General features: G+C 40.9%; 1 protein-coding gene across 1 annotated transcript in view; it reads right to left on the bottom strand.

Annotated features, from left to right (window-relative positions):
* The window catches only part of epha5 (EPH receptor A5), a 144,480-nt gene that overhangs the window by 44,398 nt on the left and 72,419 nt on the right, over positions 1–27,663 (bottom strand). Inside the window, 4 exon segments of the mRNA XM_030064988.1 lie at positions 2,846–2,970; positions 24,770–25,108; positions 26,494–26,515; positions 26,517–26,650. Coding sequence (XP_029920848.1) covers positions 2,846–2,970; positions 24,770–25,108; positions 26,494–26,515; positions 26,517–26,650 — 620 coding nt within the window.

Raw genomic sequence — 27,663 nt, 5'->3', positions numbered from 1 at the left:
GAACGGCGTTGGTCTAAAAATGTCTGTCAGTGCAAAGCATTAAAAAGTGGAACAAAGGGCGGCTCTGTGTCCTCCTGCGCCGATGCATTTGCTGCGTGTTATGTAAAATACCAGGAGGCAGGGCGCTCTGCAATCCACCACCGAGGGTTTTTTTTTTTTTTTTCTTGTAACACGCAGGTGAAATTGAACGCCTTTCAGAGGAATAATTATATAGGAAATAATAATAAAAAAAAAAAATCACCTGCAGTCAAACAGAATGCAGAAAAAAAAAAACTAAAACATCAAAGCTGCCGTTCATAACATTCTTTAGAGGGAGGAGGACAGATAAATACTTTAAGGAGTTTTAAAAGCCAACTTTTAATGGCCACTTCTGCCAGAATACTAAACAGGCCAACCAGTATGTGATATGCAATATGTATGGCATTATGAAGAGCTTCACAGAATCATGGTCTGACATTACATTAGCATGCATTAGCCAGGTTAATTACTAAGTGTGAGGTCTGCACAGGGTGCGGGCAAACAACACGAGAAAGGACTTTAACTCTGAAATAACACGTGTACTAGTGTGTGTCAGCTTTTTTTATTTTTTCATTTTTTTAAAGTCCTATAAAAGAGCTGTGAAGGCAACATGTGGTGGAAAATAATGACAATGTAAAGCCGAGAGAGAGAGAGAGAGAGAGAGAGAGAGAGAGAGAGAGAGAGAGAGAGAAAAGGGTGCAGTACAGTCTTTTGTCCATCGGGGGCAGCGCTGAGCAGTTGCTACCCACAGCAGATTCATATGGAGGTCAATGGGGCTAAACACTATAAAACGATAATCACAGCTGACTTTGAAATATTTACGAGAAACTGAACATTTACTGTCGATGTTACGGGGCCAAATATTTATTCTGAAGATGTAATCATAATCTGAGGTGAAATCCATGCCTGTGAAATGATGTTAGAGGACTGGGTGCTGCAGAACCAGAGGAGAAAAAAAATACATTTTTTCCCCTGTATATGGTTCCACATTTCATTCATCTTTAAGCTCATAGAAATATGTGTGTGTCTACTCATGTTCACCAGCACATGATAAAATAAATAATAAATGTTTAGTCTAGCCTTACATGCTCTTGCAGGTGGAATATCTCCTTTTACAGGCCGATATCTGTGTATAGAGTAAACACCTGTGTGTGTGTGTGTGTGTGTGTGTGTGTGTGTGTGTGTGTCAGGCAGTGAGGCTGAAGCATGAACACAATTTCGTTTTTTTATGTGACGCATAAAAATGACAAATAAAGAAATCTGAAGCTGAATCGGAGTCCTCTGAGCTGTCTTTAACCCTTAGATGCATAAGTGGGTCAAAAATGACCCCAGAGGTGTTTTTTTTTTTTTTTTTTTGTGCAATATCTTAGACATTTTAATTTTTTTATCATTTAATCTTCCATGTATTCCTCAAATAGGTTGTCTTTGACATGAGGCCATTTGGATTTGTATCTAATTGTTATATTTTTTTAAGTAATTGCATTTTTTATATCAATACCCCACTCTTCCATACGTGGGGTCAAAAATGATCCCAAGCATTTTCAATGGAATTTCAAGGGTTAACCCTGGGAACCTTTGATTTGAATGTCAGGTATACATCTAGTGTTGATCCACACATCTAATGCAGGCAGTCTCACCACCCTGAAGGTTATTTTTACACAGCAACATACATGTAAGTATTATGATCATTTTTATACCTCAGAATAATATATATATGATGACTGGAAGGTAACCCACGCCTACCGACCTACATCACTGAAGCTACGGGAAGGTGTGAAGGTATCTTACACTGCAAAAAGTCAAAATCTTACCAAGATTATTTGTCTTATTTCAAGTAAAAATGTCTTATTTCTAGTCAAAATATCTCATTAGACTTAAAATAAGACATGATCACCTCAGAAATAACTTGTCTTTAGACAATTTTGACTTGTTTCAAGTGAAAATTTACTTGAAACAAGTGAAAATTAGCAAAATTTGCTTGTTTCATTGGCAAAATTTGTTTCTTGTTTCATGCTAATTTTCACTTGTTTCAAGTAAATTTTCACTTGAAACAAGTCAAAATCGTCTAAAAACAAGTTACTTCTGAGGTGATCTGAAGTGTAATGAGATATTTTGACAAGAAATAAGACATTTTTACTTGAAATAAGACAAATAATCTTGGTAAGATTTTGACTTTTTGCAGTGTAGGGCTCAATTTGACCCAATTCAGTGTTTAACATCTCTAAATACAAGATAAACTTTTTTTTTTTTTCGTTTTATTGGCCTCATATTTCTTGGCTTTCCCTAATTTAGTGGGGACAAGTGGGTAAAAATAAAATGAACATATTTTTTTCAATGTCCTGGACTCATTTTGCGGCTGTAGGTGTTACTGGGCTTTACACACATTTGCTTTATCTGGTTTGGACACTGAGGAGCTATAACATGCTGTTTATAATCATCCAAACAAAAACGACTTGTCTCCAATTGTCTTTAGGGTGCTCACCTGACATCAGCACACCTGGGGGAGAAAAACCGGATTCCCACAAGAACTTGGGTTATGTTTTATGTAAGAAGCTATTTAGAAAGTCAAGAAAACACATAAATCTGGGTCATAATTTTTTTATTCTGATGCTTTTCAGGAGGTTTAAGATACTGGAGTTGGTGAATCTGACGCGAACAGGAGAGTTAAAGTTGATTCATTTTGAATTTTGAACAGATTTCTCACTAAAACACAGATGTGAAGATGTCCATTTTGCAATACAGGAGTCAATATTTAAGTGTCTGTGTAGCCCTATAAGATATATATATATTTATATATGTGTGTGTGTACAAATATGTATGTTTTTACCTTCTCAAAATACTTGATCTCGTACTCCAGGATGATGCCGTTGGGGCGATCAGGCTCTGCCCAGGAGACGGCGATGCTGCTCTTCCCGGCGTGACCTTTCCTCACCACACTCACCGGAGAGGGGGCTGCACACACACACACACACACACACACACACACACACACACACACAAGATAAAGAGCACCACTGTAAGCATCTGATTTGGCTCCGTTTTCTGTCTGTCTGTCTCGCAAAGTAAAAAAAAAAAAAAAAGAATAATAGTGAAATGATGTGATGCAATCCTCCGCAACCGCCTCCTTCCTCCCGCTCTGTAACATGATCGGCATCACAGCGTTTAATAAACAAAGATTCAAATCGAGAGGGGAAGTGTTATCAAAGATGTGGAGTGAGCTGATTAACTTGAGGCGGCGTCTGGAAGACGTTCAGGCCGTCGTTTGAAGTTTAAAAGAAAGAAAGCAGACGGTGATTCCTGCTGTGATTTGTTGCAGATCATAAAACATTTAACGCAACATGAAACATCAGCGTGGAAAAAACAAACAAACAAACAAACAAACAAAAAAACAAACATCAGATCACGCATCTCTGGTTTGTGGTTACATGATTACACTGAAGAAGCATCAAAAACAAAGAAATGCTCAATTTTTTTCCAGCTCTCACTCACATTTGTTATGAAATCTTGAAATACGGCGCTTTTGATGCGTTTCAACTTATAATTTTCATTTTATGATGTTTTGTTACTATAAAAACACAATAACTACCTAAAGTCTACATGTAAACATTACATTGCTCACAATTTCTTTCATTTTAACACTGCAGCTGTGTTTTGAAACTTCAGTTCATCACGTAAAATTGTCATAAGATAAAAAAAATATATATATATTTCCAGCCCCCAACCCAGGTTATACATTTATTTCTCTAAAGCAGAAATAAACTTATTAGTTGATTCATAACTCAGGTGTTTCTGCCTGAGTCTCATCAGCATACCTTCCAGAACTGTGCTCACAAAATAAATACATATATAAAAAAAACACTATCACTGCTTTTTAATTCATATTTTGACCACAGTTGCTTCTTAAACGCGACTCCAGCGAATGTTTGCCGAGCCGGCGCTCTGCCATTTACAGGGGAGCCTCCTTGTTAGGCGGCGTTTGGAGAAAATATGGACGTCTCCCCGCAGAAGGAAGCACAGGAAGCCTCCTGGTTTGGTTCCTTCGTTTGGCAAAACTTCACAGAAGCAACAAGCCGTCGATTCACAGCGAAGGAAATCCCACAATGCCGTGTGGCAGGCCGGGGACTGTTGCTTAAACGACCCAACCACTGCTTCAGTCCACAATGTGAATGTAAAATTTTTATCTTTTGTATTTATATATGGAAACGAACAAATATATATTTTATTTTTTTGTTGTATACTTGTTCGAAAATAAAATCTTTCATTCATTCATTCATAAAGTTTAATAAATGTTAAAACAGGAAACCTCTTCTTGTAGATTTACTTTTGTCAATTTGGGAACACTCCGATGTTTTGGGCACAAAACTTTTCAACTTTTCCCGACTTCTCCAGACTGAGACCAGATGTTGGACACCATTCTCACCTCTGTACGTCCAGTGGTTCAGGTCCTATGGGTAGCATTTAGTGTTAGCTTAGCATAAAGACTTGAAATCTATGGGAGTTGTTAGCCTGTTTCCGTCAAAATGAAAAAAATAAACCTTACAGCGACGGTGAAGGTGTCTGATTGAAACAGGGGATCATGTGGATTAGAAATACACATGCTGGAATTTAAAAAAGACAAACGAGAGCGGTTTTAGGAGAAGTTTCTTTACCCTCAGTGCTGAAAGACAGTTTTAAAAAAAAGCTGAAAACAAGGAGAAAGACGTGAAAATGCAAAAACAGAAAGAGAAACAGCCGACTCTCCCCGGTGTCAGGTCGCTGTTTCACACAGTGATGGAGCTCGGTTGCACCTCTGCACCTGGGCTCTTTTCTACCTTTTTTTTTTTTTGCACTGGTACAAGGCTGAGAAAAAAAAAAAAAAAAAAAAAAAAAAAACATTTCAAAGGGGGAACATTATTCAAAAAAGTCTGAGAACCTCTGATGTGGACGTTACTTGCCAAAGCGGGTTTTGGAAACGGTGAGAAACGACCAGCCTGCACTTTGGCACTTTGGCGGTGACGTGGCTTTCTGAATCCCCCCTTTTTCTCCCTTCTGTTACTCTTGGCAACGTTTCCACTTTAAACACAAGAGTTATTGGTCATTTCTGCTGTAAGTTTAGACATCTATCGGGCACCGTTTGTGCGGGTTTGTATTCATCAAATGGCCATTCTGTCGTAACCCGAGCCGCCGGCCCATCTCTCAGAGGGACAGTTGGTGAGTCTCTGACACATAAAGAGCTTTTAACCAGGCAAAACGCTCCCTCAGGCCACAACCCGATAGTGTGTGTGTGTGCCCTGCAAAGGCTACACACCATTTAGGTTTCAATGGCCTCCGCGGAGCTCCAAAGGGAATAAATCAGCGCTACAAACACGGTAACCGGATCCTGAGTGGACAGTCACACAGACGTGTTATCTGCAACATCTTAAAAGCCTGAAACCAGAGACACAAGCGCCAACACTCGATGCCTGAATGCTATAAAAGCCGAGGTGCCGCCATGAGAGAGAGAGAGAGAGAGAGAGAGAGAGAGAGAGAGAGAGAGAGAGAGAGGCTTTCTTTTCCCCCCGCAGTTTGAGAAAAGTAACCGTGCATAAACATTTTCTGAGCTGAAGACGTGTGACTTTTTTGCCGTGCCGCTGTGTGCTCGATGCAAAAAAAAAAAAAAAAAAAACCACACGGCACGCTCAGAAATCGGTAGATATTTCCAGCAGTGCGGCTCGAGGGCATCACGGCGTGCAAACGGCGTTTTTTTTTTTTCTGAAACCCTCAGCCTCCAAACTTCACTGCAAATTCTGATTTAACTGTGTCGTCTTGCAGGTTGTGGTCTAGAGCCCAGACGCGTCCCTCGCTTTGCACCAACATGCCAAACGGTCACTGTCGGGTGGAAGAGAAGAAGCCCGTATCTCCAGTTTTGGTGATTTTCGTATTTTAACTTCATTTGAGGATTTAACCCTCCTGTTATGTTCAAATTTATCTTTTATGTTTGGGCTCAATTTGACCCCAGCAGTTTAAACCTCCACGAAATTATTATAATTCAAATTGTTACCAAAGTTTATGTGTCAGGTACTTTATGTGTCTTTGTTGACTTAAATAGCCCTTTAAATAAAACATAACTCCCCCCCACCCCCACCCCCACTTATACATCCAGTATTCCTGTTACACAACTATGGAAAAATATGCAAATCACCATAAAATCTCACTGATTGACCTAAAATTGGAAAGAAATATATCTTTTTGGTGTTTTAATGGCTTTATATTATTTCTAAGTACAGATTTTTGTTATTTATAACCGATGTGTTACAAAGTGTGTGCAGGACATTGAAAACACATCATCATGTGAATTTCATGTTTACCCGGTAGTTCCCATTGCATTAGGAAAACTCATTAAATATGAAGCAAAAAAAAAATTATGTTAATCATTTATTTAGAGACATTAAACATTGAATGGGGTCAAATTGTCCCCAAACATAATAGGAGGGTTAAAGGAATATTCCACACAACGTTTTGGTCAAAATAGCCCTTTTCATACTTGCTCAGACTGAGACCAGATGTTGGACACCATTCTCTCCTCTGTATGCACAGTGGTTCAGTTCCTATGTGTAGCATTTCATGTTAGCTTAGCATAAAGACTTGGAGTCTATGGGAGTCGTTAGCCTGGCTCGATGAAAAAGTGAGAAAATAAACTTTATGAGTTGCTGTAAGGTTTATTTTCTCATTTTTTCATGGAGCCAGTGCAGTCTTATTTACACAGTGGATCATGTGTATCTGAAATACACATCTTGGAATGTCTTTAAGTCAGATGGAGGAACTATAGAAGCTGATCACATTTATCCCTCCGTCTATCTCAGTGACCCGCTCACCGCTGAAGGTCGAGGAAGATCCGCAATAAATTAACTTCACCTAAAACCAATAAATTAATTTCCAAGACGTGTATTTCAAATCCACATGATCCTCTGTGTCAATCAGACAGCTTCAGAGTTGCTGTAAGGTTTATTTTTTCTACTTTGACAGAGCCAGGCTAACGACTCCTATCCACTTCAAGTCTTTATGCTAAGCTAATGTGAAATGCTACACACAGGAACTGAACCACTGGACGTCCAGAGGTGGAAATGGTGTCCAACATCTGGTCTCGGCCTGGGGAAGTCGGAAAAAAGGAGATTTTGCCCAAAATGTTGGAGAATTCCTTTAAGGGTTATGAAGATCTATCATCCGTGGGTTTATGAAACCTTTTCAAACTAATTACATAACATACGCCATAGACATCAAACAAAAAAAACAAGGGTTTCTGTTAGTTCCTGAGAAGTTGACGCAACAACAAAACTGCATTCTGTGTCTTTCAAAACAGCCAAATCAGTGCTGACAGACACCCACAGCTGCTGTAACAATGATTTTATGAGGCGATTTTTACAAAATTGGCATCTGAAAAAGTATGGCTTAGGCCCTGGCATCGTGTTGGTATTAGTATCCGAAAATTTCTGAGGGCCAAAAAAAGCAACAATTAAAATAGATAACGCCTCTAACACCCACCGTGGTGTAACATGACTCAGCTAATTAGTGCTTTTTCCCGTGTAATCTGACAACTTCTGCAACACGACTTCCACAACTCGGCGGCGCTCGAGCAAGGGTGGAAAAAAAAGCTCCTGATATCTGACAAATCTGAGACGAGGGAGGGAGGAGAAATAGGGAGAGAGGGAGGGAGGAGAGAGAGAGAGAGAGGGAGGTGATGTGAAAGAGGGAAAACGCTGCCACAGGAGGCAGATGAAAGAGAAAGGAGGGGTCAACGAAAATGAGAAAAGTGAGAGAAATATAATGAGGCAGAGACAGGAAGAAGGAGGGTAAAGCTGTGTGTGTGTGTGTGTGTGTGTGTGTGGGTGTGTGTGTGTGTGCCAGTGAAGGACGCCAGCAACACTTCAGCGTCAGCAGCAGGACTGAGTGTGTGATCACGCCTCCTGGTTTAGACGCTTCCTGTGCTCGGCTCTACCTGCTAATCACGAGCGAACACTCCTCAATGAACTTTCACTGAATGAATTTCCAATGAACTTTATTTTTAAGGAGGAAAAAATGAAAAAAAAAAAAAAAAAAAAAAAACCCTCACGTAACAGTTCTTAATAATTATTTTTTTAACTTCCTCCCTATGTTTTGTTCTCAAAAAAATGACAACTGAAAAAGAAAAATGAAAACTAAATGATATTCTTGCAAAGTTCTCAGATGTGCCCTCGATTACCTGAGTCGACAGCTCTAGTTCACGTGTTTGAATATTTTTATATACTCGTGTATTTCAGTAAAGTCTACGTTGGATGGATTTATGGCGTAACATGTCACAGAAAGTTTTCTGATACGTGATAGACAGCGTTAATATCGACAAAATGCTTCATTATCTTAATTATAGATTTACTTATTGAATTGGTCTCCTGGCCTCGGTGGAAAATGTAAAGTAAATCTAAATCTAAGTTCAGTAACCATAAGTAATTCAGGGTGTTTTTGATGAGCGGTTCATGAGCAGGAAAATTTTAAAAATTTGCAAGAAACTAAACTGTTAAATAAATACATTTCTCCTCATGCCACTCCTCAAACTGTAACATAAGAATGCTTTTGTGAAACTGCATCGTGCACTAATATGCTCTCTCTTCCTGGTTCTGGTTAATAAGCGAGCAGCAGAGTTTTGGATGAGCTGAAGTCTGTCAGTGGTTTTCTTTGGGAGGCCGGTAAAAAGTACGTTGCAGTAGTCAAGTCTGCTTGACATCAAAGCATGTATTAGTTTTTCAGCATCTTTTTGATTTATAAATGGTCGCACTTTAGCGATGTTTCTAAGGTGGAAGAATGATGTCTTCGTCACCTTGTTAATGTGGGACTTGAAACTAAGATCTGGATCCAATACAATGCCAAGACTTGTAACCTCAGATTTAATCCTGGGAGCCAGTTTCCCCAAGTTAATGGACAGCATCTCTCTTTTTGTTTTGGGGCCAACTAACAGGATCTCTGTTTGTCTTCATTTAACTTTAAGAAGTTATCGCTCATCCATTTGTTCACTGCCATGAGACAGGTAGTGATGGAATTTATCGCTGTAGCATCATTTGGTTCGGCAGAAAAATACAGTTGTGTGTCGTCTGCATAACTGTGAAAACATACATTGTGCCTTCTGATGATTTCACCGAGCGGCAGCATGTATAGTGAGAAAAGTAATGGACCAAGGCAGCTCCCTTGTGGAACTCCATAGCAGTTGTCCTGTTCCCCAGACACATGATCAATTCTGGTCTTATAACACCTCCTCTGAAAGTGGAGAAACTCTGGAATAGATTTCAAAAACTCCACAAAGCGGCTCCATTCTGGCGAGCAGTTTCCCAGTTTGTGTCTTCTGTCCTTGATGGGCAGAGACCCAGACAGCTGCCATCCCACGATCTGTGGACGCTCAGAGAAGCTACGAAACCTACGAACCTGGAAAAGCAGCGACCGAGTTTCGTAATTTTTCATGTTTTCCAGGCAGGTAACGTCTACGCGCAGGTGTCTCGTTAAAGAGTAAAGCCTCGGGAAAACAAGGAGCCCTCGCTGGAGCCTCTATAGCCGCTCAGGCCGGAGAATTTCAGAGAAAGCGACTGGTGATTGTTGATATGACAAGAATCTCAACATGATGACAGTAAAGTACACAGTGACCGCATCTAATTATAAGGCTTGAGTTTTCCCTTTTCCTTCTCCGACTAGAAGTTTGATGCATTCAGGGTTTGGCACTGAAACTGTTTTTTTTTAGCACATCTGTGAATTCAGCTCTTTTTTGAAAATCATAATCGTCGTCCGTGTTGACAGTTTATTAGATTTTGAAGACGATGGGCGATCTTGACGAAAACTGCCTCAGATCTGAACAGAATAGGACTGGACAGCATAGAATAAATCTAAACTGTATATAACAGAATATAACTAAAACAGAATAAAAGATCCGAAGTGAACACAATAGAATAGATCTGAATTAATATAATAGAACAGAAATGAAGAGAAGAGATCTGAACTGAACTCCATGAACCCACAATCTCCGACCTTCACCTTTGGGTACTGGTTCACATTCATCTGAATGTTTATGAACCTAAATGTACCGGTTCCCTCGGGTTTGAACCCACAACGTCAGGACCTTCGCGCACAGGAGAAACCCTTTGAGCCACTGCACTCAAAGATTTTTTTCAGCTCTTCTTTGGGATGATTTATTTATTTATTTATTTTTTGAAACTTCACTGTTAAATTGGTCTTCAACCCTCAGAAGTACACGAGGCAGACAAAACACTGTGAGCCGCTGACCCCCTAACATCCATGATTCTTCAAACAGTCTCCATCTTCATCTGGGATGTTGGCGGTGGCGCGTTCTGTAGTTTTTATTTAATAAAAACCCTTCTTTTGACAGTTTAGATGCTTCTTCTGTGCCGCGTTGCGCTCATTTCTCCCCCATTTCTCTCCTCTCATTAACAGTGGTGGGACCAATTACTCACAAAACTAATAAGTTAAAATTACTAATTACTTCTGTAAAAAAGTAATTTTGATTACTACTCAATTACTGCTGCAGAAGAGTAATTCAGTTACTGGGGAAAGTAATTTTATGATTACTTTTTTCTTTTCTTAAATCCTCTTATTAATGCACATATTTTTGCGTTGCTGTTGCAGTGTGGACATTGCTGTCAAATTTCATCGATCATTGTCAGTGTTGGGCACGTTACTTTGAAAAAGTAATTCATTATAGTTTAAAGTAGTGATGCCAGCTTGTCCAGGTGGGGAATTGAACCCCTGGGCTTGTGTATGGCAGGCTGAGATACTATCCGCTCTGCCATCAGGAAACACATGTGCTTTTTGTAATTTGTGCTCAGTCAATTCTCCATGCATGTTGATAAGTTATGAAAAACTGCAAAGTCTGACCGGTTTGAAAATTGACACACCGCTTTTTCTCCACAAGACGCACATTTTTTGAATAGGATAATAAAATAATAATAATTAGTAGTAGTAAGTAACGGCTAGTAACGGCGCATTTTATTGTCAGTAACGGTAACGGAGTTGAGTAATCAAAGAAACAGTAATTTCTTTGATTACTCGTTACTGATAAAAGTAATGCTGTTAGTAACACCTTTTCTTTGTAACGCCGTTACTCCCATCACTGCTCATTAAGCATTAAAAATAAATAAATAAATAAGTAAATAAACAATCAACCAATCAGGAGAGGCTACCGTCCTGGCTCGGGGTGTTAATCTTTCAGGACGTCATTTGTTTCTTTTCGATTTCGTTAGTCTGAACCCCGTGAGCATCAGTTCTTTCCAACGTGATGCTCGTGGACGTAACGCAATAACCAGACCTTGGCGGAGGTAAGCGCTCTTCTTCTTCTTCTTTTTTTTTTTTGTTGTTGGTGGTGTATTTTGCGATCGATCAGCTCCGTGTGTGAGGTGTGCTTCCTCCTCACAGGGTCAGAGGGGCTGCGAGGGCCCTCCGGTGCTGCGATAAGAGCGATGTCATCACAGGGCAGAACACGAGCCTCTGCAGCCGCCGTACGTCTGAACCGTCACCAGAATCAATACGCACCCTCCACTATCTGTTTTACTGTCCTTTAGATCGCCTCCGAGGATAACAAAACATAATAGATTGTGTGTGTGTGTGTGTGTGTGTGTGTGTGTGTGAGTGTGTGTGTGAGAGAGAGAGATGGCTTTATTAAGCTTGTAAAGCACCAGGGCTGTTTTCATCTCTCTATCTTGCAACTTATCCTCCCACTTACCCTCCCTCTCTCTCTCTCTCTCTCTCTCTCTCTCTCTCTCTCTCTCTCTCTCTCTCTCTCTCTCTCTCTCTCTCAGGTCCACCCGTCTCACCTTCTCTCTCTCTCTCTCTTTGTCATGTTGTTTTTGTGCCCCGCCAAAGCAGCGAACCAACTCTTTCATCCCTCAGCGAGTCAATTACCATCCACGGTCAGAACTCACCACCAGCAGCCTCATGCCGACACACACACACACACACACACACTCTCTCTCTCTCTCTCTCTTTCTGTGGATTTAACCCCTTTTACGCTTTCTGTTAGCCCGTCTGAACAGATAGGGATGTTTTTTTCTTTTGTACCAGTTTTTAGGAAATAAAATCTGTCTACATGGGAATATTTTTAACACGAGAACACAAAAAAAAACATGAGCAAAGTAAGAAAAAAAGTCTTAATAATGTCCAAAACTGTGTGGGAAATCAGATTGGGAAAAAACAAAACAAAACAAAAAACAAAACAAAACAAAAAAACCCCAAAACAAAACAACAACAACAAAAAAAACAAAGACACGAGAGCTGTATTTCTAAAACTGGAGGGACTTGATTTGCTTTTGTAGATTACATGACGTTTGTAACTGCATATGATGCTAATTATAGTGAGGTGAGATTCCTTCTTCTTTTTTTCAAATCTGTCTCTCACAGCCAGACTCCCAAGACTTCGGGAGGCAAAGGCAAAGCGAGGAAACTTTATTGACACGGCACAAAATCGTGCAAAATAATAATACAGTTCAAAGGTCTTCAGATAAAAAAGAAATAAAATTGGGAATAAAACAAAAAACGAAGAGCAATCTAGCAAGGGCATTTATACTTGTAAGACTAAGGATGGTAAAAAAAAAAAAAAAAAAAAGCTAAACAAAACAGAAAAGTAAGCATCAAAATATTTGCGCGTAGCCGCTGGACTGTCAGTCCGCTTGTTGTTTTTGCGCGATTTTTGTCCAGAAATGGAGTCAAGATGTGCTTGAATCTTTCTAATAACCATTTTAATGCATTCCTTTGGCCAAACTTGTATTTGTCTCTTTATGATGAGCACTTCAAAAGTTATGCTATTCTCTATTTTTTCTACTTGGGGTTTCGTTAGGATATGTGTAAGAAAGTGTTCAAAATGAAGCCCATGGGACAGGACTTCAGCCTGGTCCCGGGCAGGATCTTAAAGTGCACCCTTCAAGGATTGAGAAAAAAATAATTGGCAAGAAAAATCCACCCAAAATATTTAGTAAACAGAGAAATACAGATGTGATCTGACAATTTCCGCCTAGTTTTTTGTAGCTTTTGTCCTGAAATGGAGTCAAAAATGTGCTTGAATCTTAATAATAACCATTTTAATGGACTCCCTGGGTCCAGATTGTATGGGAAAATGTGTTCATTTGTACCCTGCAGCATGTATGGTTCAAAAGTTATGCTATTTTTTCTATTTTTTTCCATTTTCAGATTTTAAAAAGGGTTCAAAATGAACCCATGGGACATTACCTCAGCCTGGTACCTGGCAGAATGTTAAAGTGCACCCTTCAAGGATTAAGAAAAAACAGGTCCCAATAAAAAACCCACCCTATGCGCATGGACCCCCCTTTCCATCTAGACTAGTAAGATCAACAGGAGGACCCGGGATTTAATAAAGTTTATTATTACTAGTATTATTATTGTTACGATGCTATTACAATACAAACTTGACTGGCCAAGTGTCTTTCAGTGAGTTTAACATGCAGCGTCCCGCCTCCCTCCATCCTTACTTATCTTTATCCCTTCCTCCCATTTTCCTCCATTTCTTCGCCTTTTTCTTCTTCTGCTCTGCATCGCTCTCTGCCTCCCACCAAACCAGCGTCCCTCCTCATGTTCTCTCCTCCCCCCCCCCCCCCCCCCCCCCCCCCCACCTCCTCCTCCTCCTCCTCCTCGTGAGCGCCGACACTTTATTATTCAGCAGGGCTTCACAGGGACACCGTGAAATCACCTGTTTCACGGATCCCTTATCGAGCGCGACACTTCCCACACATCAAACGGCGGAGCCCCCGACTCCCGCTAACCCGTCTAACCCTCCCTGTCGCCGGCGTTTCTCTGCGTTTCAGCATCGCCGTCTCTTCCTGTCTCTCTCACCTGCTCGGTCAAACGCACACACACACACACACACACACATGGAAACAACAAACACAGATGGACGTAGACGCTCACGAGGCTGCTGGCGGCTCCTAATGAGGATGAAGGTGAGGCAGGATTAGTTATGGCAGGATTATGATTTAAGTGATTTCCTTAATCGACAAATTTGGGCACACCGTTACTTTGATCTGTCCTTTATGACTTAGATCATAATTTCAAGAGGACGTATCTGTTATTATTTTCTCTTCCTGGTTGGACATTTTCTTGGAGCACCTCAGGAGGTGGAGATTTCTACACCCGACCCTAATCCCAGAAACACCAGCCCACAGCGTGACCCCTCCTCCAGCAAACTGCACAGTCGGCACAATGCACTCAGGCGGGGAATGTTCTCCTGGAGGCGGGGAACGTTCTCCTGGCGTTCCCCAAACCCAGACTCGTCCATCAGACCGCCACATGGAGAAGCCTGATTGGTCGCTCCACAGAACAATAACAGTAACACGTTTCCTTTGCAATAATCCCACTTCCAGCTGATGGTGGAATATCTAGGAGGGAAGAACTCAGTTGGAACTCGCTGGAACTCAGTGAGCTCTTTAGAACCAGACGCTCTGTCACTGATGTTGGGAAAGGCAGACTGCATGGCTGCTGCTAGAGGTTACACACCTGAACTCAGCGACCACGTTTACATGCACACCTTATTCCTGTATTATTCAGAATATCCTCAATATTCCGGTTGTGCACGAGTCATGTCAACACACTGAACCCGATTAAGGTCATATTCCAGTCGGAGAATATTCTGAATCAGACCCCTGGCATGAGCCTGTTCTAACCGGAATATGATGCCATATAAACACATTGGCTGTGTCCGAAATCACTCCCTAATCACTATAGGCTATAGTGCACTATATAGTGATTGCGCCATTTTGTAGGGGTGTCTGAATGTTTAGTGATTATTAATGTTCACTATATAGTCCACTGGATGTATCCCACAATCCACCGCGAAATGTAGTGGACATCCGATGGTCACTGACCAGGCGATATATCCCGTCATGCATTGCGGAACGGCGCCGAACAACGAGCGAAGTCGTGTCCGAAACGGTCCGCTACTGAGTTCACTAGATAGTCCACTACATTGAATTCCCTATAGAGTGAGAAGGGAGGAGTGAGGGAGTGAGTGAGCGATTTCGGACACAGACCTTATGATCCGAACCGGAATATTCAGTCACGTCTGCGCACGCTCGATTCAATGCAAGGAATCCTGGGGCGTCTTTGTTGCTATGGTTACTGCAAGCGGGGAGAACGACGTGGCGAACAGCAGCAAGAGCCAGGAGACTGCAGTCTACCTTCAGCTGATCAGAGACTGAAAATATCATGGAGGATATCGATGGAGAAAACACAGAAATAGTGACAGCTTTTTCTTCTGTATTTCTGGCAGACCAGACGCCTATACGCGTACTGCTGCCCCCCGCAGGTTGAGTGTTGCATTACATAAGAGCACAGAAACACGGGAACATGCCAAGTAACATGTAAACAGAATATTCCAGTTGCTGCAGCGCATAGAAACACCTTATTCAGAAAATTACCTTAACCTGAATATTGACCCGAATCGGGATATGGTGTGCATGTAAATGTACTCCATGATGAAGAGCTGTGGCCCAGTGTTTTTGTCCATATAGTGTCCATCTGTTCCCAGACACAAGTCAGACTGAACAAGACTGACAATCAGTGTGACTCCTGTGATAAACCCCGTCCCTGCATCGGCTGCCAGCTCAGGCCTCTCTCAGGCCCTCGTCTGTATTTTAAAAACATATCCTGGGTCAACGATGACCCAAAAAAGACAAAACAGTCTGATGTACACCCACACACACACACACACAGCTTTCTGTTGGCCACAGTGGATGATCTGTGGCTTGCCAGGGACTCCATCCAGCACCACAACACACTGAGGCTGTTCTTTAGCGTTATTTCAAGAGCAGCGGTGCGTTTTCACTTTACCTTTTAATTTCTGCATGACAGGACTTATTCTTTAGTCTCTTAATCATCTGTACCTCTACAGGTATCACGCCCATGAGGAAATCCTGCAGCACACCTCGCCGCAGTGTTTTAAATGCCGTTGCAGGGCGTTGCAGCGTGATATCAGCCTGCAGCCAAGCTGGACAGGAACCCGCCTCGCTGTGCAGGACCGAGGAGGCTGGAGTCAAAACGAGAGTTACTGTTCCTGCATTCAGGCAAGGGTTAGGGTTAGGGTTAGGGTTTCGACCGCAGTCTTCCTCAGAAGCGCCTCCTGACGGCTGTGACGTGTCATTTATCAGCTGTTGTCGTGTAAACGGGGCCTTAAAAAGCCCAATCAAAACCGGGATACTAAAGACCTTGTCAACACAGTCAGTGATGTAGAGGACGGCTGCAATCGTCTAACATTTTGTTCCTCAGCCGTTGCTCTGCTCCGTCACAGCGACGGGACAGTTGGGTTTGCTTGCAGCCTGTGATTTTGCTGCCCAGCTTAACTACTTTAGAGAGCTTTGTCTCGTTTTTGACAGTGAGGCTCTCAAACCAAGACACAATATCGAACGTGAGTGTACTCTCAATTAAAGATTGATATTGTTATGTCCCTGGCCTAGGGGAACCTGGATCCATAACATGAAAAGAGCCCCCCCACTCTTCTCATCCCCAAGATTGTAGGAATACCAGGGTGACCTTTACAGAGCAGCTTTTTTATTTATGACTCGGACAGGAGACAAATGTCAAAAACAACAAACAAAACAACTAAAGGAGCCCTGCCCTTACCTGACAGAGAACAAACAGCAAACAAAAGACATTACCTTACCGACCTCCTAACATTAAAAACATGAGAAAAAGGTTACAAAATAAAAAGGCTTCTCCTTCCTGCAAGGCTGCTCTGGGTTTTCCTTTTTACAATAGATTATTTACAATTTGCAACACAAAATAACCTAGTAACTAGGTTTGCAGCAAACTAACCAAAGGTCCCTCTAAGTGACTGTCAAACACAGTCAAATCACAACAGCTCTCTAATCAATCTCTGCATGGCCTCCATGGTTGGGGATGGAAAGAGGAAGAAGGGGGCGGGAGACCAACACCAGGGGTGTATTCAGCGCAGACGTACCGGTGTGTAACGTCAAGCTCACAGAAACGATAAAGATCTGAACAACCTGTTGCATTACGCAAGTGCTGCAAGTATGGAAGCCCAGAGGGACATTCTCCTCACGATTGTAGCCGAAGAGCTGTCTGAGCAGGACGTTACTTTATATGGATCATTAATTATAGGGATACTGCAATACATTCAATGTCCACTATGAAAAAAACAGTTATTGTTAAACATTGTTTCCAAGATTTGTACCATAGGCCGACACAAATGAGTTTTAAGTTTTAAGTTGAATAAAAGTTGCCATATTATTGAGAAAAACAATAAACTATGTCTGATTTATCATCATACTCAGCACATACATGTGCTTTTACCTCCTCAAATGATGGGCAACATTTTAAACATAGGCTGCACTAATATAGCGACTTGGAAGCCATAATGGAGCTCTAGCGTTTAAAATCGCGGAGGCTTCAATACAGGCTGATACTGATTGGATAACACCTGTGACACGCCCACAAAATGGAGGAAAACTACCTGTGAGGCATGTTGCTCTCTGTTACAAAACGTTACGACCAAACACACCATTCAGTGAGACGACGTCACACAACGTTACGCATCGTAACGTCGCTGAATACGCCCCAGCTGGAACATATAGTCGGGGCCAACCAATCAGCTACCAGCCTTCAGACAGCTGACCAATTACCCCACACACCTGCAACTGAACACACTGATTTGCAGGTATACTGAGGGAGAAGAGGAGGAGGGAGGGAGAGAGAGAGCAGTACATCCAACACAACACAAAACACAATTCGTAACAATATACTCTGTTTAAGGTGCACTGGCTGACCTCAGAGCTGCTTATAGTCGGGAAGCCAAAGTCTCAAAAATGGGTTGAACCTGACATGGTCTGCCATACTTTTTATTTGTGTTTTTTCTGTTCACTTTGATCCTAAGAAACAATAATTGGAGGGTCTGCTCTGCTGGAAATATCGCGAAAAAAAAAAATTGTGGCCATTTTAGTGTATGCACCCTGTATTTTTTATCAGAAAAATGTTAAAAAACGATTTTTTCCCTCAAATCCTCAGTGGGTTGGGTAGGCTGTCAATAAATGCATTCCCAGATACACAGAACACATGTGCTGACAACATCCACTGAAAAAATAACTCTTAAAACACATTTCTTAATTATTTTGCATCAATTTAATGCAAACAAATTAGGCGTTTTCTCACTTTTTTCCAATATTTTCATCTTTTCCACCAAGTTATAACATCAGTCAATATGCCATTCTTTTCAACAAACTGTATACTCATTCCACAGAAAAAAAATGATAAAAATCCAACCAAAATCATTGGATCTGTGATGATTTAACTACTAGTTGGCGATCAACAGACGCAGAACTTCAATGGAATTTTAGACAACTCAAAATTCTGAAAAACATGCTGGATATTATAGTCCAGTAATTTTAGGCCAAAATTGGGGTCAACCTAGGACAAATTGCAAGAGAAGCAAACTCAACTGATTTTGTATCCTCAGTTTGTCCTGAGTGAGGGGAAAAAAGTCCTAAGAAATCCCATTGGTGGAAAGTTTTGAAAATCACCTATTTATGACCACATATTACCAAAAAACACTGTTTTTAACACACGGGAAAGGGGTTCAAAATTTTACTTTCAGATATCACTATAAAAATTCACAAGTTGATTACACACACAAAGACAAGAAAAAAAGCCAATTACAAGTTCTTTGAATTATTCTGTTTACACATGCATATCACACATTATCTGATCTGATATGTGCTAATAAGGAATATAAGGAATAAATGCCAGAAGAGACATTTTAAACAGTAAATTAAAAGGTTACTATATATATAGTAACCTTGAATTAAAAGGTTACTATATAACAGTGAATTCAAAGGTTACTATATAACAGTGAATTCAAAGGTTACTGTATATATAGTAACCTTTTAATTCACTGTTTAAATATCTCTTCTGGCATTTATTCCTCATATTCCTTATTAGCGCATATCAAATCAGATAATGTGTGATATGCATGTGTAAACAGAATAATTCAAAGAACTGGTAATTGACTTTTTTTCTTGTCTTTGTGTGTGTAATCATCTTGTGAATTTTTATAGTGATATCTGAAAGTAAAATTTTGAACCCCTTTCACCTGTGTGTTAAAAACAGTGTTTTTTGGTAATATGTGGTCATAAATAGGTGATTTTCAAAACTTTCCACCAATGGGATTTCTTGGGACTTTTTTTCCCCTCACTCAGGACAAACTGAGGATACAAAATCAGTTGAGTTTGCTTCTCTTGCAATTTGTCCTAGGTTTTTTCATAAAATGACTGGACTATTAAGCATCATGGCACACTTACACACACAACCAACCGACAGTAACCAACGGATTTCAAAGCTGCTCATCATCATCTGTGGTAAGTGACAGTGACTTTGGTGGTACTCGGGATGCACTGCGAGCCCATCCCTTTGTGAGCATCAAAGGAGACATGCGTTGTCTTCCACCAACTGAAGATGCCTTCCTATTGTAAATCATCTCACATCTGGACCTGCTTGGTCACTTACTCTTCTAATCCTAATTTTTCCTTCATGAACACCACTGCAAGAGGCTGGAGTGAAAGGAAGAGGAGAGATAACTGCACTGCAACTTTAATTTGTGTGAAGTTTCCCAAATCACGTCAGCAGGTCAGCACACACTGCCGCACATATGTTCCTCCATCTGCACGCGGCGGATCATAAAAGCGGTCACAAACGCACGCGGCCACATCTGCTCCTGATCCGTAAAATGTGTCAACATTTTGTTTAGCTGTCGTGTTATTCCCACAATCTCTGCCTCAATTTGTTCGGTTCTTATCTGTATTTTTTTTTTTTTTTTCCTCCCCGCCGCTGCCAACAGCTCAATTTCCCGACAGGGATCATTAAAGTTTCATTACTCAATCAATATGGAGCTGTAAACCTCAGGTGAATTTTTACTTCCACCCAGAGGGATTTTGGAATGACAATACGCATTTACAACTTTCTTTTTTTTCTCTCTCTCTCTCTCTTCGCAGCCGATCATGAAAATTGCTCTGAAATATAGAAAGAAGAAAACAAAATAACATCACCATACGCACAGCGGGAGAAAGCTAAATTAGAAAGAGAGTGGAGGGTGTTGGCGAAGACGCTCATGTGAGGCTGAAGCACTTTGCTGCTCGTCTCTCCCGCTGCGGCGATCGACCAGCGCGCTCACTCTCAATGTGTTTCACTTAGTGCAAACCTGATTTCATGGGAAAATAAAACCGTGATATGTAATCATGTGAGGCTGGTTGTGCTATCTCTGCAGATCTTTGTACCCACAGAGAGACAGACAGAGAGACAGGCAGAGAGACAGACAGAAGAAAACACAGAGTGAGAAAAAAGACAAAGCGGGCGTTTGAAAGTGTTTTTTAAAGCATGCCTAAAGACAGATGAGAGCCTAATATTTTTCATATCTTCTTTTTATCTTGTCTCTCTGATGTCTAAAAGAGTATATCATGTTTCATTTCAGCTGAATAAACTGGCAGCAAAATGTACCACTGCCATTATCTCTTTTTTATGTTGCTGTCATTTGTCCTTCAGAGTTTCATGTGGAAATTGTATCTTATCATTCCTCAACACATTTCACCAAATTAAGGTTTCCCAACCACCGGACTGTGGCCCAGCAGGGGGCCTTGCTCTGCAGACCCAGCATCATTTACAAAGCTTGTGGCAAAAAGAAATGGCATTTATCAGGGATGGGGGCAAAAGTGAATTACATTTTTTACATTTTTTTATATGTTTTTTTTTTTTTTTTAAATATGATTTTATTGCCATGTTTACCCTTAAAATTAAATTAAATTAAATTAAAATTAAATTAAAATTAAATTTTATTATACTTAGAATTGTATTACTCTTTAAATTTTATTAAATTAAATTACAAAGAAATCATATTGCAATTTATTATTATTATTTAATGATTTATTATTATTTATTTAATTGAATTATTTTTTAAATTTGCTCTTTTTTTAATATATTGATTACAATAATTGTAAATTTTTTTAAATGTAAAATCTCACAATTTTGCAATATGGCAGTGAAAACCATCAGGTATCGAGGATCGTGTCCCGGAGTCCAGCCGGTTCCTCAGATCAACGACACAAACTATTTGTCAGTGATTCTACCGAGACTGTGTGATCTAATCTAATGTAATCCTTAATCTCCATTCGGTGGTCCAGTGACTGGCTACCTTTATAATCCAGCTAGAACCCACTAAACCGAATGTGTGTTTTGGGAGTTTGGTGTAATCCAGTCAATCTGCCGCCCGCTGGCAGCCACGGTGACAACAGGTTAAATAAAGCTGACGGTACTCTCTACTGTCAGAGAGCCATCTGCTTGGCTTTATCCCTCTCTCTCTCTCTCACACACACACACACAGACACACACACACACACACACACACACACACACACACACCCTTAGGACTACTACCTCTTACTACTCCTTGATCGTCAATGAACCATCTGCTCCACTAAGAGGAATAAACACTCTGGTTTCCGCTCCCCTTCCTTTCAGATGGATGTCTCAGAGAAATGTATTAATCTCTATTGTATTTATTTATTTATTTACTTACTTTTTAAATAATTTCCTGACGCTGTGCTGCCTGTTTCACTGCACGTAAATAAAATACAAACGCAGATGTCGCCTGTAAAATTAGTAGAACTGGTTCCAAACAACATGCATGAAACTGAATCCCCATTTAAAGTCAGGCTGACCTGAGAGGCGCTCTCATTCACAACAGGAAGCTCACACACGAGCACAGACGTGTATGATTTGAGTTCTCAGGGGTCCGTGCCTTGCTCAAGGGTACATCGACGCTGCTTAGAGAGGAAGCGAGAGCGTCATGATTCACCACCAAACGCTGCCTTTTAACAAAGTTTATCATGTTCAGTTTGTGTTGACGTTGTGCAGAATGTGTCACTTTAATTCTGTGTTTATCACTGAGGTTGTAGTTTGCAGAGGTCTGCTACTGGACTACATTATACTGAGAGGGGTTTCTGATTTTTTGTCCTCCTCTATTTATATACAGTGAGGGGGGACAGAATATTGGAAACAGCTGTCAGTAAAGTGCAGCACTAACTATGAGCTCAATGCCAAACACAGAAGTGAATGAACACCTCTGTTACCGCGACAACAAGACAAGCTGAGCATTATAGGCAGCAGGAGAGGAAACTTCATGGCACAACAGTTGGATTGGGTTGGATTAGATTAGATTATACAGGTGGAGCTGATAAAGTGAACACTGAGTGTCCCCAAGCAGTAAAAGGGACATATATGTACCGTTTCCTCTAAATGTGAAGGTACAGTATCAGGAGGCAGAGTTTGTGAGGCCAAATACAATGAATGAATAAATAAATATGTAAATCAATATCTTAATAAATAAATAAACTAGGTAAAATTATTTTAAGGTAGATTTAAACTTGCAGGCTATGTTTGAGTCGCTGCACTTCAGAGCCACTGAACCCCTAAAGGTACAATCATGTGCGTTATTTTCTAAGAGTGTATTAGTGGCTTAACTTTGCCCCTAAAAACTAGAATTTACTCCAGTTCGAAAACTGCTCAAAACTACCACAGCTCTTATTTTGAAAAATGTAATGTTTTTCACCATCTCAAACATGCAAATGCACTTTATTGTGCAATATCTGATCGACCACATGCACCTATTGGCACCACTTTCCAGAACATGTGCAGATATTTATGTTTTATGTACGTATGTATGCTTACATGGATGTGTGGCTGTATTGTTGAGTGTGATGCTGTGTTGTGTTTGTCTGGCAGCTGATACGGCAATAAAGTATTGAATCTTGAATGTCAAAATGAACATGTCAGCTTGGATATTACTGGCTTGATTCGGCGTGGCTGATGAGCATGCAGAATAACACCTGCTACCACACACACACACACACACATACACACACACACACACACACTCGCACCACCAGAAACACAGCCTGCAAATCAAGAGCTTTAGAGAAAAGTGTCATTTTAACACACACTCCTCCAAATGTGGTTGATGAAATGTGCTGTCTAATTGTGGGGAGGCAAGCTGCTTTCCCACTGAAATATCCTGATTCAAAAACAACCCAAAAAAAAAAAAAGCTTTCCACTGTGCGATGTTCTCTCATTCACTGCAGGGGATGACGCACGGGTGAAAATTAATACAGCGCCAGATTTGTTGACAAATACTGCGATAATTTGATCATCTGGTGTCTTTGTTGCCGTACTGCGATATTCACACTGGGACTCAGACGCACAGGTGGGTCTCCGGCAGCTTCAGCGAGGGAGAAAGAGCCGTATAGCGAAATGAAATCTGACTTTTTTTCCACATCAAGCTCATCGCCTGTCGGGACACTGGCTGCGTTTACATGGACGTGAATATCCTGGATATGAGGCTTGTTCTGGTTTTGATCATATTCGGGATTCGACATTTACATGGAACGCAGAGCAATCTGGTTATTCATACATGTACTGTATAAACATGGTAAAAACTAGTATCCTGAGTGTACAGGTCGCTGCATGCTGTTTGCACGGGAGCCTGTGATGTTTCAAACACAAACTGGCAATTTTGAAGTTTGTTAATCTGATTTTTTTCTGTAACTGTTAACTGTTAACTGTTAAATTATTTTGACTGTGGCTGTTGAAAATGTATGATGGCATGTTAGGGCCATTGTTGTACATGTACAAGAAATTTACAAGACAAAACTTGAACATTCTGAGTTTATCAACTCACAAATTTAGGGGAAAAACTTGGAAAAATAGTTTATTTTTTACGTTTAGTTACTTTTTGGTCAAGGCTCCACATGCGCTGCCCCCTGCTGGCCATGTCTCAGGCCTGCAGCTGATCACGTCATCAACTTCTACTCCGACATGGGATTCAGGAACAAGGAGATCCTGCTGATTTGAGCCCAGAATCAGCAGATTGTTTTCTTCTGAATCGGCCCAAGTCACAGCAACGTCTCTTCAGAGTCCAGATGCTGAGGAGGAGATTGGGGTTCTGGACTCAAACCAGCAGGATTTCCTTCTGACTGAATCCCAGATTACAAGAAACACTACTTTCCGCAGTTTTTTACTCATAAATTCACTACTTTAATCTTAGAAATTTTCATAAATATGCACGGCTCCCTATACTGGCCCTAATGCGCCGTCATAAAACTGTATCCACTTTGGCTTATAGCAGCTTAGCACTATTAAATGCCAACATCACACTGCAGATTTGGCTCATCCACCTTATTGGCAGCAATGGGAACAGAGAGCGACAGGAAATATTGAAATGTGAGACGATCAACCATTCATGTCACTCTGACAAAATACAGAAAAACTAAAATGACCAAAACACAGCTGACATGTTGCCGTGTTTTGGACAAGATGCATAATAAAGTTGGGATTAAAACATGCAGGTTGCCTGAAGAAGAACGTGAAGGTCTTGGTCTTACGGTACGCTACAACATTAAACATGTCACTTTGACGGCGTCAGGCACGCAGCCGTGTCCAGGTTTCTTTGGGAGGACTCCAGCTGGGTTTCTCAAAACCAAGGTTAGGGCTTATCCAGGTTTCTGAAACTGGGATATGATGTTTACATGCACAAACACGGGAAACTTCAAAAACCCGATCAGAACCGGGACACGCAAGTCAGTGTAAATGATTTTGAATGCTGGAGGGGTGAAGCGACAGCTCTGGAGTTACTTGGTGAATTCGGACAGGACAGGTGAGCAACACGAGGCGCCCGGCGGGACAGACTCACTCAGCATCGACGTACCTGCCTGGTTGGTGGTCACGTTCAGCGACACGTACTGCCTGGAGAAGTCCTTGGCGAGCTCCGACACGCCGTTGACGGCCTCGATCAGGAGGCTGTAGTTGGTGTGCGACTGCAGGTCGGCCACCATCACCGAGGTGTTGGACAGGCCGAGGCGGCGCGGCAGGAAGCGCACGTTGGGGCCGCACTCCTCCAGGCCCCGCTCGTCCGGCAGGACCCGCCGGCACAGGATGTTGTAGCGCACGTCCTTCCTGCCGCCCGTCTCCATGGGAACGGACCACTCCAGGAAGACGCTGGTCTCGTTGACGTTGGAGATGGCGTTGCGTGGGGCAGAGGGGGGGCCTGGGAGAGCGGGAGGTGGCAAGAAGACAAATGGGCATAATTTTCAGTATCATAAAGCCGCATCAACAAACATCCACACATTGTAAGCTGATGTTATGAACCTGTTTGGTGTGTTTTAATTAAAGCATGGTGTGTTTCCTTCATGGGTTTGTGGAGGTGGCAGCACTCTTTTGAAATCTGGTTCCAAAAAAACAAATATGTAAACCAAAATTTCAAATTTTTGTTTGCATGTCATGGGAACGTGTGAACTTGAACTGTTAACGGGACCCGATGAAACAAAATAGCTTAACTTCACACCCGAATCCGACCCAAAAACAGCAAAGTACAGGTGTGATGGTGACAGCAGGTGAGGCTGCAACAGAGCTCAAGTTCACGTTTGGCCTCATTTACTTACTTACTTACTAATTCATTTGTTTCTTAATTTATTTTATCATTATTGTTTTTTCTTTCTTTTCCTTGTTTTTCTTTGCTCCATTGTTTTTCTGCCTGTTTCTATGCGTGCTGATTTGAGTTGCAAATCAACCAAACTAAACCTGAGATCACTTTAACAATTAAGTGTATAAATTACAGGAAAATCAATAAATAAGTTCAGGCCGTCGGTTTACGGCGCCACTTGTGAAAACAAATCGTCCGTCAAAATCTTTCATTCCTTGTGCCATCAGGCTGCTGAACCTCGATGGTAGTATGTGAAATGAATAAAAAAAATGTACTCCATTCTCTTGGAGCTTGTGTTTGACTGCACCAAGCTCACAATGCTGTGCACTGTGCGTTGAATGGCCTGCTGAGGCTACACTGCTGCTATTATTGTATTTATTATCATGTATTTATTTATTTTTTAACATATTTATGGTCCATTACTAAGTGCCTGTGTGTATCTGTGCCATACACTGACTGTCCCTGCCTGGTATGGTTCTGTTTTGTCTGTTTCTTCTTTTTCTGCTTTTTATGCACAGTCTGGGTACACCGCTAAACCAAATTGCCCCTAGGGGATAAATAAAGTTGTGTGATTCTGATTCTGATTCTAAGTAAATCAGTTCTTCATCTACTTCTTCTTCTTTGTCTTCTTCTTCTTATAATAATAATAATAAGAAGAAGAATTTTTTACAGTTTTTTTTTCACTGTCTGAGTGCACGTTTACTCCAAAGTTATCACATTACAATAATAATTCACAGATTTATTTGTTCAATAACTCATTCTTGCATTCAGACCAACTCTGCCACTTCCAAAAAAAAAAAAAAAAAAAAAAAAAAATCCTGTTTTGGCCTTTATATGGTGAACTTTGTTTTGCAGACTAAAAACTGCTTTCACCCCAGCGGTGACTTGTATTTTCATCCTGTCAGTTGTCAGTTTGATGCTGCAAAGTGTAAAGAGGGAGCGTCTCTCACGTGTGCAGGCCATGTTGGGGGGGGTCCGAGTCCATCTTGTAGAAGCCATCCTCGCAGGTGCAGGAGGTGGCGCCGCTCTGCCGGGCCACGCTGTGCGGCGGACACTTACTGCACGCCAGAGACTGCAGCAGAGAGCGGTAAAACCCCGGCTTACACACTGAGGAGGAGGAGGAGGAGGAGGAGGAGGAGGGGCCAGATGAAGATGAGATCATGATGAGAGGAAATATGAAAGTGAGGAAGGTGAAAAGTAGAGGAAAGAGAAAAAACAGGAGAGAGAACCGTCAGCTTTAATTTGTTGATTTGCTGAAAAGGAAAACGTCATCACAGCAACAGCATCTCCATCTCAACACTCATTTACTCCCAGATTTATGACGGCACGTTAGGGCCACAACGGGAAAAAAAAAAATAAATAAAGAAAAAAATACAGTGTTGAGGAGGGGGAGGGGTTAATATTCAGAGAAAAAATTCACAAAAAAAACTTGAAAATTCTGAGATTCTGAAGTCGCAAATTTACAAGAAAAAAAGAATCAGAAATATAGTTCTCTAACTTTTTCTTTGTCCTTGAAGTAGCAAATTTATGAGGAAAAAAACTCACAAATTTATGGGGAAAAAACCCCCTCAAAAATCTGAGTTCATAAAATTACAAATTTCTGAGAAAATATCAGATTTAGTAAGAAGGAAATCCTGGTGATTTTAGCCCAGAATCACAACATTATCATAAGCATCCAGACTTTGAAGAGACATTGCCGTAAAAAGTAAAATATTTTTTGTCCATTTTTCCAATTTTTTCCTTTTAAATTTATGACTTTATAATCTCAGAATTTTTTCTCATATGTTTGTATTTCTTATCTTGTAAATTTTCTACTTCAATCCCAGAGAATGTTCACGTTATATTACCACCTCGACCCCGGCTCCATATTTTTTTTTTCCCAGTACAACGGCCCTAATACACCGTCGTACATATTCAAGACTAAAATTCAATATTCAGTATTTAAATGAATGTATCATTTTCTTGATCCGTGCTTCATTGTACTTATACTTTCCAGAAAAATTCCTGGAAAAATTGAAACTGCACTGCAAACAAGTGGGATTATCTCATCCACCTGCCACATTTTTATCATTTCAATTATTATTATTATTTTTTTAACCTTGTTTGCAGAAAAACAGGAT

This window comes from Myripristis murdjan, chromosome 12 (assembly GCF_902150065.1).
Source record: "Myripristis murdjan chromosome 12, fMyrMur1.1, whole genome shotgun sequence".
Classification (NCBI taxonomy): Eukaryota; Metazoa; Chordata; class Actinopteri; order Holocentriformes; family Holocentridae; genus Myripristis; species Myripristis murdjan.
Note: the sequence above shows the minus strand (reverse complement) of the source record. Positions and strands in the feature narration are given on the sequence as shown.